Consider the following 14,930-nt stretch of genomic DNA (forward strand, 5'->3'; position numbering starts at 1 on the left):
CAACTCAGCTCACAGAAATGGAGAAATAATGATCACAAAAGCAAAAGAAAAGAAACAAGCACACCGCCAGTCTCACCTTGGCCATCTGTGCCTGCACGCCATTCGCCTTGAGAGACGCCACGGCTTTCTGTGCGGCTGCGGGGCTGTCAAAATCTACAAAACCATAACCTGTGGAAACACAAAACCCCATGTTAGTACTACAAGTAGCACATCTCTGTTACATCCACCCAATGTGTCTGGGGTCAGAATCGCATTCCTCACTGTATAAAGACCCTCCATCTAGGGTTCTTCACAGGGTGGCCAAGATACTCAGCATCATTAAACATGAAATGGTAACTCTCCTTTTCTAAAGACTCCTTGGGAGATTGAATATGCAATCAGCAACCTGATTCACATTAATTTGGTGAGTAAGGTGATACATTATTTCACCATGTTCTTTTTTCAAAGGATCTGCTGTAGGAATGAGGAGCATGAGATGCTGGAAAACTGAGAAGAATCTACCTCTAAAGTTAATTTTCAAGACCTCAAAAAAATTGATGTTAATAAAAGCCATGGTCGAAATTAGGTAGTTATCACCAGCAGCCTCAGTAGTGCCTGGTACAGAGTAGGTGTTCAATAAATGCATGTGGATTGTGCAGATGAATACATGTTGTAAGAGAGATTGAGGGATTAAACCTAGCTCCAGTTCATTCCTAAACCCATGCTAATTCATCACAAGACCTTGTCTTGCTCAGTGATAACATCTTAAATAAGCTATTTTGGACTCTTTAGTGATTTGTAATACACAGGGATTAAATAGACAAATATTCAAACTTCTTTTAAAAATAAGAAACAAAGACACATATCACTTATTTGTTACTTGAGTACAATCTGTAAAGGACATGAGAATGGCCTCTACTGTTCTCAGTCTGCGTGCCTGTGGGGGTGTATATACAGAGTGAGGCCAAAGAAATAGCTCCAATCAATGAAACACAATCAGTAGAAAGAGGATTTTGCATGGCCATACACTGACTGATATTAGTCCAGGGCTTCGCCTAACAGTAATGTCAGCTGCCAAGAATATTTCAAATAAAAATTCTCAAGAATGAGTGTGAGAGCAGCTTTGTCTGGCACATCTAAAAAGCCCACCACATGTATCCTATGACTATTATCATCTGGCAGGCAGGGATTCCTCTGTACGCTCATGCTTGTCTCATTTCAAAGTCTGGAGATGAGCTACTTAAGCAAATCTACTAATCATGAACTGTGACACCTGCACCCCACCCCACCCCAAATATCCAAAGAAGAGTGCAAGGGAATTCAATTACCAAGTTCTTTCTTTTAATTAACTTTTTAATTTTCTCCCCTCGAATCCCTTCTTCTTTTTCTCCCTCCCAGCATGTTATCCCAAAATGAACTTGTTACCCAGCAGTATACCATAAAATGCTCTTAAAAAGCTGGTGAGAGAAGCTGTGAAGTTTGTATTTCTAATCCAAAAGGCAGCCTGCTCTGTAAGTACTGCTAATTTTTCTATTCTCACAACATTCAAATTTTGTCAGTAATGTATTACCACCCGCTAAGATGAGTAAGATGGGGGAAAAAAGCAGAAGGAAGAAAGGGGAAAAGAACAAAATTAGTTAAAAAGTAGAGTAAGAGGAGCAGAAAATCAAACTAAAATGTAGACATTATCTCCTGTGGCCAGATATTCTGCAGGGTGGTTAACACGTTGACACCTGGTGAAACTGTAATTGAGTGCCCACCGGCCTCACGCGCATTCATGTGTATTCATGAAGAAACTGAGGCTCAAGCAGGGTGGCGTGACTGGCCCCAAATCACTAGTTGCTTATTTGGCAGATCCAGGATTTGAAGCCAAGTCTGCCAATGTCCTTTCCAAATACATAACACAATGAACTGCTTTATGACCCCACTTTACAAACTATTTCTAGCAGTCCCTGAAGCCCACCAGGGAGATGATGCAATTCTTGAAAATTTCTTGGATCATGAAGTTAGGACATGGAATAAAACAATTCCACAAAAGAATTCAATCCAGCTTGTCAGTTGGTACATTTTTAAGCAGGGTGGTCAAGTTTTCAGCAGAACTGGCCTTGCACCAGGCACCCCCTTCCACCTCATCTATTCACATGCTCATTCTTTTATTCACTAAAAAATCCTGTGTCAGGCCTTTGCCAGGTATGGGGTATATAGTGATGAAAAAAACAAAACAGCCCCACTTTCCCCTTTATGCAGCTTATAGTGGAGTTGGGAAATGGACATGATGCATATAACTATGCAAATAAATCTGTAATTATCAATGGCGTGCTTTCCTTGAAAGAAAATGAGAGCGTATAAGATAGAATCTAACTACTCACTGTTCATTGTTGAAAGTCTGAAGTAGTGACATGGTATAATTTGCATTTCTTAAAATATCACTTCAACTGGCTTCTGCTGAAGATTGAATTGTGGTGGAGGAAGTAGGTATCAAGAAAGGAATCAGAGAGGCGGCTTCAGGGCTATTCCAGCAATACAGCCAAATGGCAGCTGGCAATGAAATGGATGATTTGAATTATATTTCAGAGGCAGAATTAACAGGACTGGGTGATGGACTACCTGGGATGGGAGTAAGGGAGATAAGGATAACAAGGATTACTACTGATTTTTTGGCATAAGTCAGTGGATGGGTAGAGATGATTTTCTGAAATGGGGAGGATCCAGAAGGAAAGAGGGAAAATTAAAATATTGGTTTGAGATGTGTTGAGTTAGAAATGCCTGTAAAACATCTATGTAAAAATGTCCAGTAGCACTTGATACATTAGTCAGCTGCTCAGAAAAGGGGAGAGGATTGGAAACAAAAATTAGGAGGTCAACAGAATAAAGATGTTGTTGAGAGAGATGGAAATGGATACATAGGCCTGGCCTAGGTGGAAACAAAGAATCCAGGTTTGGAGCTTGAACTTCAGCATTTTGGTGTCAGATGAGAAAATGAGATTGCAAAGGATGGTGAAGGAGAATGGAAGGAAGAAAAAAAATGAAAATGGACTACCGTGTCTCGGAGCCAAGGTAACAAAGTGCTCCAAGAGAAACCAACTAGCAAATGCTTCTGAGAATGCGAGCAAGAGGAGCACCTGAATGCCTGGTGTGTTTAGGAACATGGATGGCATTCTCATGAACTGGCTCAGGCATGCGGTGGGGGTTGACGCCTGCTTAGGTAGTTGAAGAGCAACAGAAAGATGAGGAGGTGGAGGGAGGGCTCACAGGTATTGTTGCTGGGGAAAAGAATTAAGAAACGGGTTAACTAGAGGAGCATATAAGGTCAAATAAGTTGTTGTTTGTTCCTTTTAAGATGGGAGATACTCTGGTTTTCCACCTTAGCTGTACACTGCTATCTTTGGGAGCTAAAAAAAAAACCACAATGGCCTCTTCTCAGGCCCAAGAAAACTGAATCAGTATCTTTGGGAATATGGCCTTGGTGTTTACACACTCACACATTGTGTGTGAATTCCCTCACTGATTTCAGCATGAAGCTAGGGTAGAGAACTCCTGATTACTCGTTCAAGTTATTCAATAGAAACTCATTTTTGCACCCACCATGGGACTATTTTTGGCATTTTTAAATAGTGATATGAAAGATCAAGCAGAAGGCAAGAGATGAAAACCTCAGGAGGGCAAGGGGATAACCTACAGAATAATATTCCCGAGAAGGTGGAGGGGTGAAAGCATCTAGAACATTCCTGAAGTGCTGTCCTTTACTGAAAGAGAGATCCTTCCCTTTGCTCACTGTAACTTGAAAGGGAAAAAAAAGGCCACGCTTGGTCACCAGGTGTTATTTCTTTGATTAGCCCTGTTACTGGGACCGTACCTAACACCTAGCCTGTGCTTAATAAATAATTGTCAAAGTTAATTGAAAGCCTGATTAAAGATGCTAACTTTCTTCATGAATGTTAGTGGGAATTATATGATAAAAATCTCTATTAATGCATTTTTACCATACAGAACAATATGAATGCCAAGTAGTCACATTACTGGGTCAGCCATGCTCCACCCAGCAAGGCTGGGGAGAGATTCTCATCTTCTCCTCCAGCTCAGCCTGTTCTCTGGCTTCCTTCCTGTCCTTCCACCCCCACGCGTTGCACAGGATGTTACAAAATCACAGTACTGATCTCCAGGGCTGACCTCCAATTCACACAGAACATCTCTGTGACGCAACCCCTGCACACTCTCTGAATCGTGGAGGGCATGGGTGAACTTTGAGAAAAGCGTGTTTCTAAAGAGACATCATGCCAGCAAGGAGAGACAGTGGCCCCTTTGCACAAAATACCTCCTCTACAGAAGACTCCAGGCCAGCTGGGGAGCTAAGATCCTGTGAAAGAAAGTTATAAAGTATAAGCCACCCTCTATGAAATATTTCACTGAGTTAACGTGCTTTTATACTTACTCACTTTCAGTAAATAAAAATGGAAGTGCAGAGGTAACCAACCCCGAAAAACACTCTAATTCTAGAAATCCACATCGCATTCCTGAGTTTTACATGACAACATATACTTCCTCGCCATCAGAAGCAAACAAAACGAGATACGAAGATGCCTCTAAAGAATCATGATGCTTTTACTACGGAACAAAGCAACTTCATTTTGGCTTCAGTTTGCTTTCCTTAATGACAAATAATCAAGTCTGGGACCAGGAACCTCTGTCCCTACATCTGGTGAGGGGCAGGGCAGGGAGATTAGTTCAACTCCTGCTAATGATACTTTGTGGCTGCTGTGAAAATCCTCCCTCAAACCCTGGTGAATGCTAACCACCAGAAACCGCCGCCCACGTGGCTGCAGGCCCACCCATCTCACGCCCTCAATTACATAATGAAGTTTGGCAGCAAGTTCAGATGAATTAAAACTGAATGTCACTGTTTTCTCCATGCACCCCTGTCCTTGTTTTCTTCCTGGTCAGCGGGAGAAGACCAGCAGGAAGCAGGGCAGTGAGAAAGAACGGACTCCACGATAACGAGGTCTTTGCCAAATGCTCTCACTCCATTGGGCAGATAAAATCAATGCTTTCCTGAAACGTTTTATACTTTGTGTGCTAATTTAAAGTTTTGCTATTGCTATGCCATTACAAGCCCATGATGTTATAGGAAAATGGAAATTTTTTTTTCTAAGTATATGTATATTTAGAAATCGTAAAAAATTCTACAATGGTATTGCCCAGAGGTCTCTGGTCTTGTTTTCTTCAGTGTGTTTGTAGACAGCTGCTTCTCTGTGCCCTTGGACTTCACCTAGAACACTGTGTGATTGTCCATTTAAATTTGGTTAAAAGTCTCTTTAAATCTTCAACAGCTTATTTTCTACTTCCATGTTGCTACTGTCTCCTTAAATTATCCACTTAAACTGCTTACATATTCACCAGCATTGGGATTGTTCTTTACAAGGGGTGGTGATGAAATCAGAACTCCGGGTTCAGATTTGGGGTGGTGTCACGTCAGCTGAGGGGGACTTGCTCTCAGAGTGTAACTGTACACGAAATGTCACCACGTTTGTGTTGCTCTTCCTCTGCAAGATGACCATCATAAAAAAACACTTGAAACACAGATGGCTCCATGTAACACCCAGCTTCTGTCAAAGACAATACAGCTATGAGTTGAATGCAATTTTTAAACAGAAAATGTGAGCACTTTGTTTAGGAATTATATGTCAAACAGAAGTTCTACTCAAATTTACCAGTTGAAGATGTCTAGCATTGCCCTTCCATAAATCCCCCTTCCTTCTGTGTTGGCCCACCAAAACTGTGCCTGCTGTCTGAGCTCAGAGCAGGAAACCTGAGTTGCAGGGAGGGCAAGTGGCCTGCAGGACAGGAGGGGTGGGTTACAGGTTCCTAGAAGTCTTGTAGAGGCTAGGCTGCCTCCATGCTGCTCTGTTTCTGGTGGATTTCTCTTGCATCCCTAAACTGTTGGGAGATTGCTGAATGTCTTTTCTTATTGGATTTCCTAGTTCTTTGCATTATGTGATCAAAGAAGGTAACTGAAGGGCAGCACAGATCAATTCTTCACTTCTTTTATTCTTGTAAATACAAACTAAAGAGAAAGCCCAGTCATTGCTCAGTTTCTTCTTTTGCATCCATTTCTTATGAGTGATCATTGGAATGAAGCAAGGGTATATGGAGGAACCAATACAATAGCCTTATGGCCTGACCTAAATATGTGAAAAATAAAGACAACAGAAAAATCCTTCTAGGAAGTAGAAGCCAGAGACAAGAAGCCACATACTCTGATGGAAAAAAAAATAAAGCCATTAAAATCTGAAATTACCTGTGCTTTGAAACATCTTAAGAAAATAGGGATGTAATGGTTTTATACAGAGGACAGCATATGTAGTCCTATGCAAAGGGTTGGAGTCCTCAATCACTTAACAAACTGAGGCAATTTAAGATGGGTGGCAATGTCCCTTACACAGGAAACAGGTTGCTTCACTCTCTTCCCCTGATATTTGAGCTTAATTACCTAAACATTCTGATATTCTAGTGTGAGGAACACTAAAATGAGACATCCATTTGGGGAATAGGGTTGACTTGTTATGAGGGACCCTACTGAACCATGCTCTGACTTTCCTATTATTATTATTATTATTTTATTTACTAAACATATATGAGGTGCAAGGCGGGTAACACACTAGATGTTGCAGGGAAAACAAAGACATTCTAACGTGGCCCTTCCTGTCAGGGAGTTAATGGTCAAATAAGGTAGATGAAGCAACTTACCTCCCTTGGAGGATCCCTCACACAGGGGTCAAGTTAGGTAAGCTTATGCAAAAGGGCATGTTTTCGTTCAGTATAGTGGGCATGGTTTTGTATGTGAGTTCCTCTTATCAGAGCTGAATACCTGACTCAGGTCCCCTCCCTTTCAATAAGTGTCATGACAGTCAAATTGTCCACCCTCTAAATACATATACACATGTGTTATTCTAACATTCTGTCAGTTTTTGTGCATGGTAGAAATGAATTAATTTAAATAGAAGGCATAGCTAGGAGTTCGTACCCCATAAAAGGTGGAAAGAAAGTTCTCATATTCTAAAGTGGTAACTCTTTCTCCCAGGTGGGGGCAAACTCAGTTCATTTTGTGCACAGATGAGTAAAGCGAGGGCTGGGGAAAACGAATTAGGTCCCAAAGAGCATTTCCTGGCAGAATACAACAATGACAGAGGCAGACAGATGTAGGGAGCAAAGTACTTAGTAGTATGCCATTTGAAAACGGGCCACTCTCATTCCATTTATGTTGCACAAAGTGTCTTATTAAAGCGAACGCAAATTCAAATCCCCAAGCTCACTTGCCTCCTCACCCCATTCAATTGATTTTAAATGAGAGAAATTGCTTCTTTATACTGAATAAAGTCAAAATTAGGATCAGGACTATTATTCATGGGCTTAGAGAAATCACCATGGTTTATTGAGATTAAAGACACAGACTGGCCAAGGTCTTCCACTAGACCCACCATTATTCTATTATAATATTGCAGAGATTAAGGGAGCAGTCTGCCTGGCTGTCAATGGGCAGATTAACCTCTGTGAGCCATCTTGCAAAGTTTTCTTTTACTAGCAGTCAGTGTTCAAGGATACAAATAAAACATATGTCCTGTGTGAACTATTGGTCCTGTGTTTCTCCGTCAACAACAGCAACGAAGCACAAGTATGTGACACGGTGTGGCCGCAGGAACAGCCAGGGTATTGGGGAAACAATCGCACTGAGTTTGTGACTGTGATGGAAGTAAGCTGTAACTGAACACTCTAATGATAGCTCTACGATCCCAGAGCACAGTAGGGTGGGCAAAACTATGATTTCACTCCGGAGTGCCCATCCTTCCGTCGCTCTCCTTGCTCTGATCTTACAGATGGGTAGAACTACAGACTATTCCTCCATCAGAGGGGCTGGAATGATGGCCTCCATGTGCAGGTCAGTGGGAGGACAATCTCCCCAATACCCCCGACCCAGGTACTTTAATCCACATTCGCATTGTGGCTGCAGTTGATGGTCTGAGGAGCATGCTTATAGTCTTTCACATCTTGCTACAGCAGAGACTGCCCCAACCCTGTAGAGGATGGACATCATAGCAGGACTGGGCAACCACCCAGAGGGATGAATTAAGTAGGTCAGTGCAAAAAAGGAAGAGAAAGTGAATTGCACATACAAGTCAGCCCTTTCAGAAAGCGTGCATTATCTGTGAGCCTGTTTTTGTTATACTCTCTAGTTTAGACATTCCCTCCACAGACTTGTCACTTCACCTAAATTACTGTGCAAAGCCCTGTGTCCCCTTGGACACCATTATTTTCCTGGGAAAGAGCTCTATCCATGATTTCCTCCTTTCAAACGTTTTACAAAACCCACTTTGAAACCCTTAGAAGTTCCTCTTTAACTAAAACTGTGCATTTTCTAATTCAAACCTATATTTTACTAGATGCAACAGTTTTAAAATAGAGAAGCTTAAGTGCATATAGACAACTGAGAGTTACATATACATGTGGTAAAAAGGAAATGAAAACAATTAAAAAAATAAAAATCCAGCCAGACAAAACAGTATTTTTTTGTCAGTCCCATCCTACCTACACCTTCGTGCTCTGGCCTGCTTCCCAAGAAACTGACCTATGATTCCTTCTGATGCCCTAACTTAAAAAAGCAACTAGAACTAATTCTTGAGCTATTATTATGGTGTGTATTAGAAAAATTTAGGATTAATAGAGTAATAAAAATAATTCCTGCTATTAAAAACCATAAAACAAAAAACATTTGCCATTAAAATTTTGCAAATGGCTCCCCAGTTATCCATATTTTCCCTAAAAATAAATAGCAGTGTTAGTTTTTTCTAATTTTGTAAGGTATATAATTTTATTGATGATATTTCAGTCAATATGGACAGAAATTAGCACTGATGCTACCACCCAAAAATAAAGTGTTAATTTATGTTTTCCTGTGTATTTAACCAAAATGGCATCAGACTATGCACCCAGCTTTTTAATCTGATTTTTCTTTTGATAACATGTGGTTCCCTTTCATGGTCATAAATACAGATCTCTTTAATCCTGTTAATCCACTATTTTCAGCATCCCCATCACCCAAGTTTTAAAGATTTCTGAGCTCTACTTTATGCCTCAGCCATATGTTTCCTAACTTGCAAACTGATTCTATTCCAACATTTTAAATGATTTATAAAAGTAATAAAATAGGGATAGACAATACTTTCACAGCTTCCTAGACTTTAGAGAGTAATTTTTTTCTAAGCTTTTCACTCCTTTCAAAGATATTTCAAAGAAAGACCCTTATGCACTACCAACCAAAGATATCAGAAGCCAGTAAAATCAATTTTAAACAATACCCTCCAGAAATACAGGAGACTGGAAGCCCATTTTGCTTCTCCTTGCAATTAGGTGGGATCTATCTCAACGGAGTTTTGTGAATGTATCAGGACCTCTTGAGGCAAAATTTCAGATCTGTAATTCAGAAAGGATGCCAGAGTCTGAATAGTCATGTCTTTCTAGACAGGACTGCACATTCATTTATTTATAAGATGGAAGTGGAATGTTTTTCTAACAATGAAAGGCCCATTTTCCCCAAAGATATTTCACTATAATTTTCAAATTATTATGCTAGCTGGTGGTACCAACCCTATTGTCTCTTTCATAGTTGGTGATCCATGACTTAGAGCTGAGTTCTTCTCTCTTATAGGCAGAGCTCTCTGGAAGAATCCTAGCTGTCTACAGAGAACAGTATTTCATGACCCTAGGAGATGCTGATTGAGATGCAATTTAGGGAACCATGACCAGGATGTATACATACAATTGTGCTAACTAGGGTCAGGACCTAGACCACCAGGGAGATGGCTGGGAAGGCAGGGCCCAGAGGGGCTCATCTCAGAGCTTCCTGCTTTGCTGCTCTGTGTAATCGACAGATCAGCCACGAGGCCTCACTTGGGAGTTTGTCAGAAGTCCAGAATCTCAGGCCCACCCTAGATCTATCAAATCAGGCTGTACATTTCAATAGGATCTCCAGGTGAACATATGCAATGACAGATTAGAACACCCTGGTCTGCAATAAGCCACTCATCAGGTCACAACCGCACCTCCTACTCTCACAAAATTTGGGGGAAATGGGGATCTTATGCATAATCTCATCCACCCTCTACTTGATCTTTCCATTTCCCTCCATTTCCCTGCAGTCTCTTTACCAAGCACACCTTCAGGCCCACCTGGGCAGCACTCACATTAGGGAATACAGAGGCAGCTCACATTAGACAGAGGTACTTAACAGCAAACTGTTTGGTGTCCTTGAAGGACAAAGATGCTGGCATCATCCAGTGGGTTCAAATCCTAGCTCTGCTGTTTGATAGCAGTGTGTCTGCAGGCACAGAACACTCAGACAAAATTAAGGGTAATAATAATATTAACCTTCATTATATATTGGCTCTGGGCACTGAATGAATCGAAATGCCTTTAAAGCACCTGACCCTGTGCCTAAGGCATCCTCTCTCTCCAACTCTCTCCTTCTTAGACTGTACTGAAATATGGCACCTTGTTTTAATCCATTTGCCTTAAATACCCTCTGAGAGCCAGTCCACACAAGTGTATCCCTTTCTCCACATACCAAAAATCAATGTATTTTTAAAGACCGTGAGCCTCCCCATTGCTAACATCTGCAAAATGAATATTTGAAACTACAGAATCGGGATGATTTTTTATATAATAGCCAATTTCAGAATAAGTGCATGCCCTTTTTCTGTTTTATGTTTGTCCTTCAGAGATATGCCTAATTCTGTTTAGTTACAAAGTTCAAATTGGTCCCACTTTAATATATCCCCTTTAAGAAGTAATGCTCATTTGAGGAAGCAGGTAACCAATGTGAAGAGTGATTATACAATAAATGTATTATGCAAATTCCAGTGAACATTTTATGCACACTGGATAAAGAATCAAATTAAAGTCTCATAACCCTAGAAAATTAGAGTTAGCAAGCACAGAGGTTGATTTGCCCTTGAACACAAAAACTGCTAAGAGCCGACATTCCCCCATCATTTCCACAAAATTGAACCATTTCTGAAGGTTTCCGATTAAAATAAGAAATCCCCTAGGAGTCATAAAAATCAGCCCTTTTTATAGGAATAATTTGGAGTCTCAATTTAAAAGTGTTATGAGTTGGAAGGAATTGGTGAACTCCTGTGTCATACTTTGAAAAGCTAATATTCCAGGTAATCGGCCAGTTGAGAACACCACAAATTGTTTAGGGAAAGGGTATGTGGGAAGGGGGAATGAGGTTTCTCAAGAACACACACAGGAGGGCTGATTTACAGAGCTTTCCTTTGTAACAACCCAGGGGTGGCAGTTATGCAACAGACCACTTCACTCCTTCGATTTTCCTTCACTCGACGTAATAATGGGACATAATGGCCGCCTTCCTATTACAGTGTTGTGTCCACCTCTTTGTGGCTTGCCAACACTGATTCTACCACCAGACTCTCTACAGAGAAATAATGAGCTGTTAAAAAGGAGAATGCAGAGGGTCTATACAGCATTTAACTATTGGAGAGCAGAGAAACCATCACAAGCATCTCACTAAATCTATGAGTCAGGACAGGTGTGAAGAAGGTGGGTCAAAAATCCATTCTGCCCCTAGTTTTTACACGTGGAGCCAGGATGTGAGTTCCAGCACCCAGAAGAGTCCATTCATTCATCAACCTCTGGAAATCAATTTTGTATCCTGTTCATCCTTTTTGGGAACTAGGCAGGATGTAAATATCAAAGTAGCGCTATTGATTTAATAAATGCTTAGTGAAGTCCTGTTATGAGTTCTGAGGTAGGTGCGGGGGGCTGGGGGGAGAAAAAGACCACGGAGACGTGGACTCTCCCTAGGGGATATGCACACCCAGCGGAGCAGCAGCCAGCTGAACACCACCAGGCTTACTAAACGTGGAGCGGTGTCCTCACGGCAGGTACAAAACCAGCCACACGCAGCACTATGGAGGAAGGAAAGCTTACTTCTGACTAGAGGAGAGATAATGGAGTAGATGAATCTGAGCATTTAAAAATGTTCTTTTCCCCTTTTTCTCTTATTTTGTAACTTTTTAATCAATTGTAAAGAAATATAACTTGCATATGATAAATGTCCATTTTAGGGTAGCTTGATAAGTTTTGACAAGTATATTCACCATATATAATGACCATAACAATCAACAATGGGCTGCTTTCTGTACCCCACGAGGCCCCCCCGAAGCCCTCCCCCAGCTTCCAGACCCCAGCAGCCACTGCTTGGCTTCTGTCACTATAGATGAGTTTTGTCTGTACTAGGACCTCATACGAATGGGACTGCATGGCGAGTGCCCTTTTCTGTTTTTTTTTTCTTTCTTCTTCTTTTTTTTTTTTGCTCAGAACAATGACAGCATTTAGAAATGAAGGGGAAATGACATCCTAATGTGAGCAAAGATTTAGGGACAGGTAAATAAAGGGTTCACAAACTTAGCAGGAGCGTCTAATACAGATCAAAGAGGGGAGGAGCTGCACGAAATGACACAGGGCAGAGAATAAATACCTGGACCAGTTCTCACACAGAACTTTCGAACAGTTTTTACATCAAGCATCAACCGACCCTCCTGCTCCTCCCTATTCTCTGGCCACGTTGCATCAGGACTGCAGCTCCTGCTGTTCCCTCTGACCAGAGGCTCATCTCCCAGCCTGGACAGAGGCTGGGCTCTTCCACTTCTCCATTAACCTCTATCCCACACGCTGCAGATGCCCTGCACTACACCAGGCGCAAGATGCAGATTTTATTTGTTCATAAGATGATTACAATTTACCCTGTCAGAGGCACAATGGTGGAGAATGGGACGGTTTTGTTCATAACTGGATAAATCACCAGGACTTGGGACATGTGATGGCCCATAATAGCCACTGAAAGAATGAGTGAGTGAATGAATGAGTGAATTTCTAACAAATTAAAAACATCTGCCTCACCCAGTTGCCTGCAGAACTTTAGGCATTATAACTTACACAGCTCTCTTTGACAAGGAATTCCTCACCTCTCTTCTAAAATGCCCTTTTTCCTATTATATACTTTAAGATGAAACATAGAGTCTTGTAAATTTGCAACGCCAACCCTAAAATGTCCACATTGACCAGATCTGTGTTTTTGCACTTTTGGGCGCAAAAAAGCAAATTAACATGGAGGGAGACTTGGAAGATGTGGGATGCAAATGAACCATAACTACAATAAAAATAGTAATTATTATCACAATAAGGTATGACTCTCTTTTCTAATTATGTCAGATGGGCACTGAAAATGTCAAGCATTTTGGTGTTAACGCTTCGCCTGTTTTTGAGGAACTGGAGGTTTATGTTGTAGGGTTTTAAAGTGACGTTATAGCACAGCTCAGTTTCCAGATCAATGAACAGCTTTGTGTCAAGGGCCTGCTGGTCGCTTGCCTAGTTTATTGTGATTTAACAAAAGGACACAGGAACAATATTGCTCAGCAGAAGAAAAAAAAATAAGTGAGCTGATGGCTCACCCTAAAGGGACAAAAACATCAAGATCAACAATGTTCACAAAGCGCCATCTGGAGAATGCCAGGACACTGCAGTGAAAACAGGGTAATTGCAAAGGTAACAAAATCATGGTTTTCAAGTCCTGCTCCTAGAAGCTTGACCTCGGAAACGTTTTCAAACACAGAAAAATTCACAAACAGTGGCACAAGCCAGAAATGTTTTGTTTTTTTTTTCCTTTCTGACACAGGTAATACCATGTTAATAACTCATTTTCTAGAAGCTCCGGAAAGCTCCTCTTTCCCTATACCCGGAGGTACTTTAGCCAGCTACCAAATACCACATGCAACATAAATAAATGTTTTGGAACATAATTTTAATTTCTTTCCCCAAACTGCTGGTGATGGGGGAATAATGCATTTCCCTATTCTTCTTTTTCTATCAATTTCTTCAAAAGAGAATGAACAGGGAAGCTTAGAACTCCCTCCAGGCTTGAAATACACATGCAAAACAAAAGATTGGTCTAAGAAAGCTTGTTTTTGTCCTTATAAAGAAGGAAAGGACTTAAAAGAAGACTTAAGGAAATTCCTGCTACCCAAAGCATCCTCTTCTAGGAAGCAAAGCAGTGAGAGAGTTTGGGGACCATAAGATATTCTGAGATTGATTTCTACAGGTATTCGTTTCCTAGAAACCACAGAATTGATAAACCGATGGCATTGTGCCAAAGTTGACACATTACAGTAGGGTGACTTCCATTAAAAAAAAAATTAGGTGGGGCTAGGAAGTAGTATTCCAACACTTATTCTGGCAAGTTTCCTCAAGGGAGTTTAAATCTCTGGTTTGGAATAGACAAAATGCTTCAGTATCCAAAATTTACATAAGAATAAAAATAAAGTCAACATACTCTGTACTGTGCACTAAGTTTTTTCCACATTTGTCTCATTGAAATTTCACAACTATATAGGTGAAATATTATTACTCGCATTTTGCATATGGGGTAACAATCCCACAGAGTTGAAATTTTCTCACTGCGACCTAAATGAATTACACAAGCAATATGAAGTTACGCAGCTGTCAACCATAATTTCAGAAATATTTTCAAAGAAATGTGCTTCAATTATATTTATACATGATACAAAGGATTTTTTAAAAACGTACCAATTATCCCCAGTGTCTAGGGGAGTAACTGGTAAAATGGAAGCCCTCTATAAATACTGACTGAATAAATGAATGAAAATTTGATATTAAAACATTCTGTTCCTGTACAATTAGTGCTAGAGGTTCCTCCTGTAGTAATAAAGGTCGAAGATGTAAGAATTTCCATACTGATATACCTGACTGAGGGTTCACTGCAGTGTCCTCACCACCTGCAGAAGTGCCTGGAATGTGATAGATTCTCAAGAAATACTGGTTGAATAAATGAATGAATAAACAGCCTTTGAAAGGGTCAA

General features: G+C 40.7%; 1 protein-coding gene across 17 annotated transcripts in view; it reads right to left on the minus strand.

Moving 5' to 3' along the window:
- RBMS3 (RNA binding motif single stranded interacting protein 3) overlaps positions 1–14,930 on the minus strand; it is a 1,308,700-nt gene that overhangs the window by 412,281 nt on the left and 881,489 nt on the right. For all 17 annotated transcript variants that reach the window (XM_057491391.1, XM_057491386.1, XM_057491384.1 and 14 more), the window contains one exon: positions 77–168. In XM_057491391.1, the coding sequence (XP_057347374.1) occupies positions 77–168 (92 nt within the window). The remainder of the gene's footprint in view (positions 1–76; positions 169–14,930) is intronic.

This window comes from Manis pentadactyla, chromosome 14 (assembly GCF_030020395.1).
Source record: "Manis pentadactyla isolate mManPen7 chromosome 14, mManPen7.hap1, whole genome shotgun sequence".
NCBI lineage: Eukaryota > Metazoa > Chordata > Mammalia > Pholidota > Manidae > Manis > Manis pentadactyla.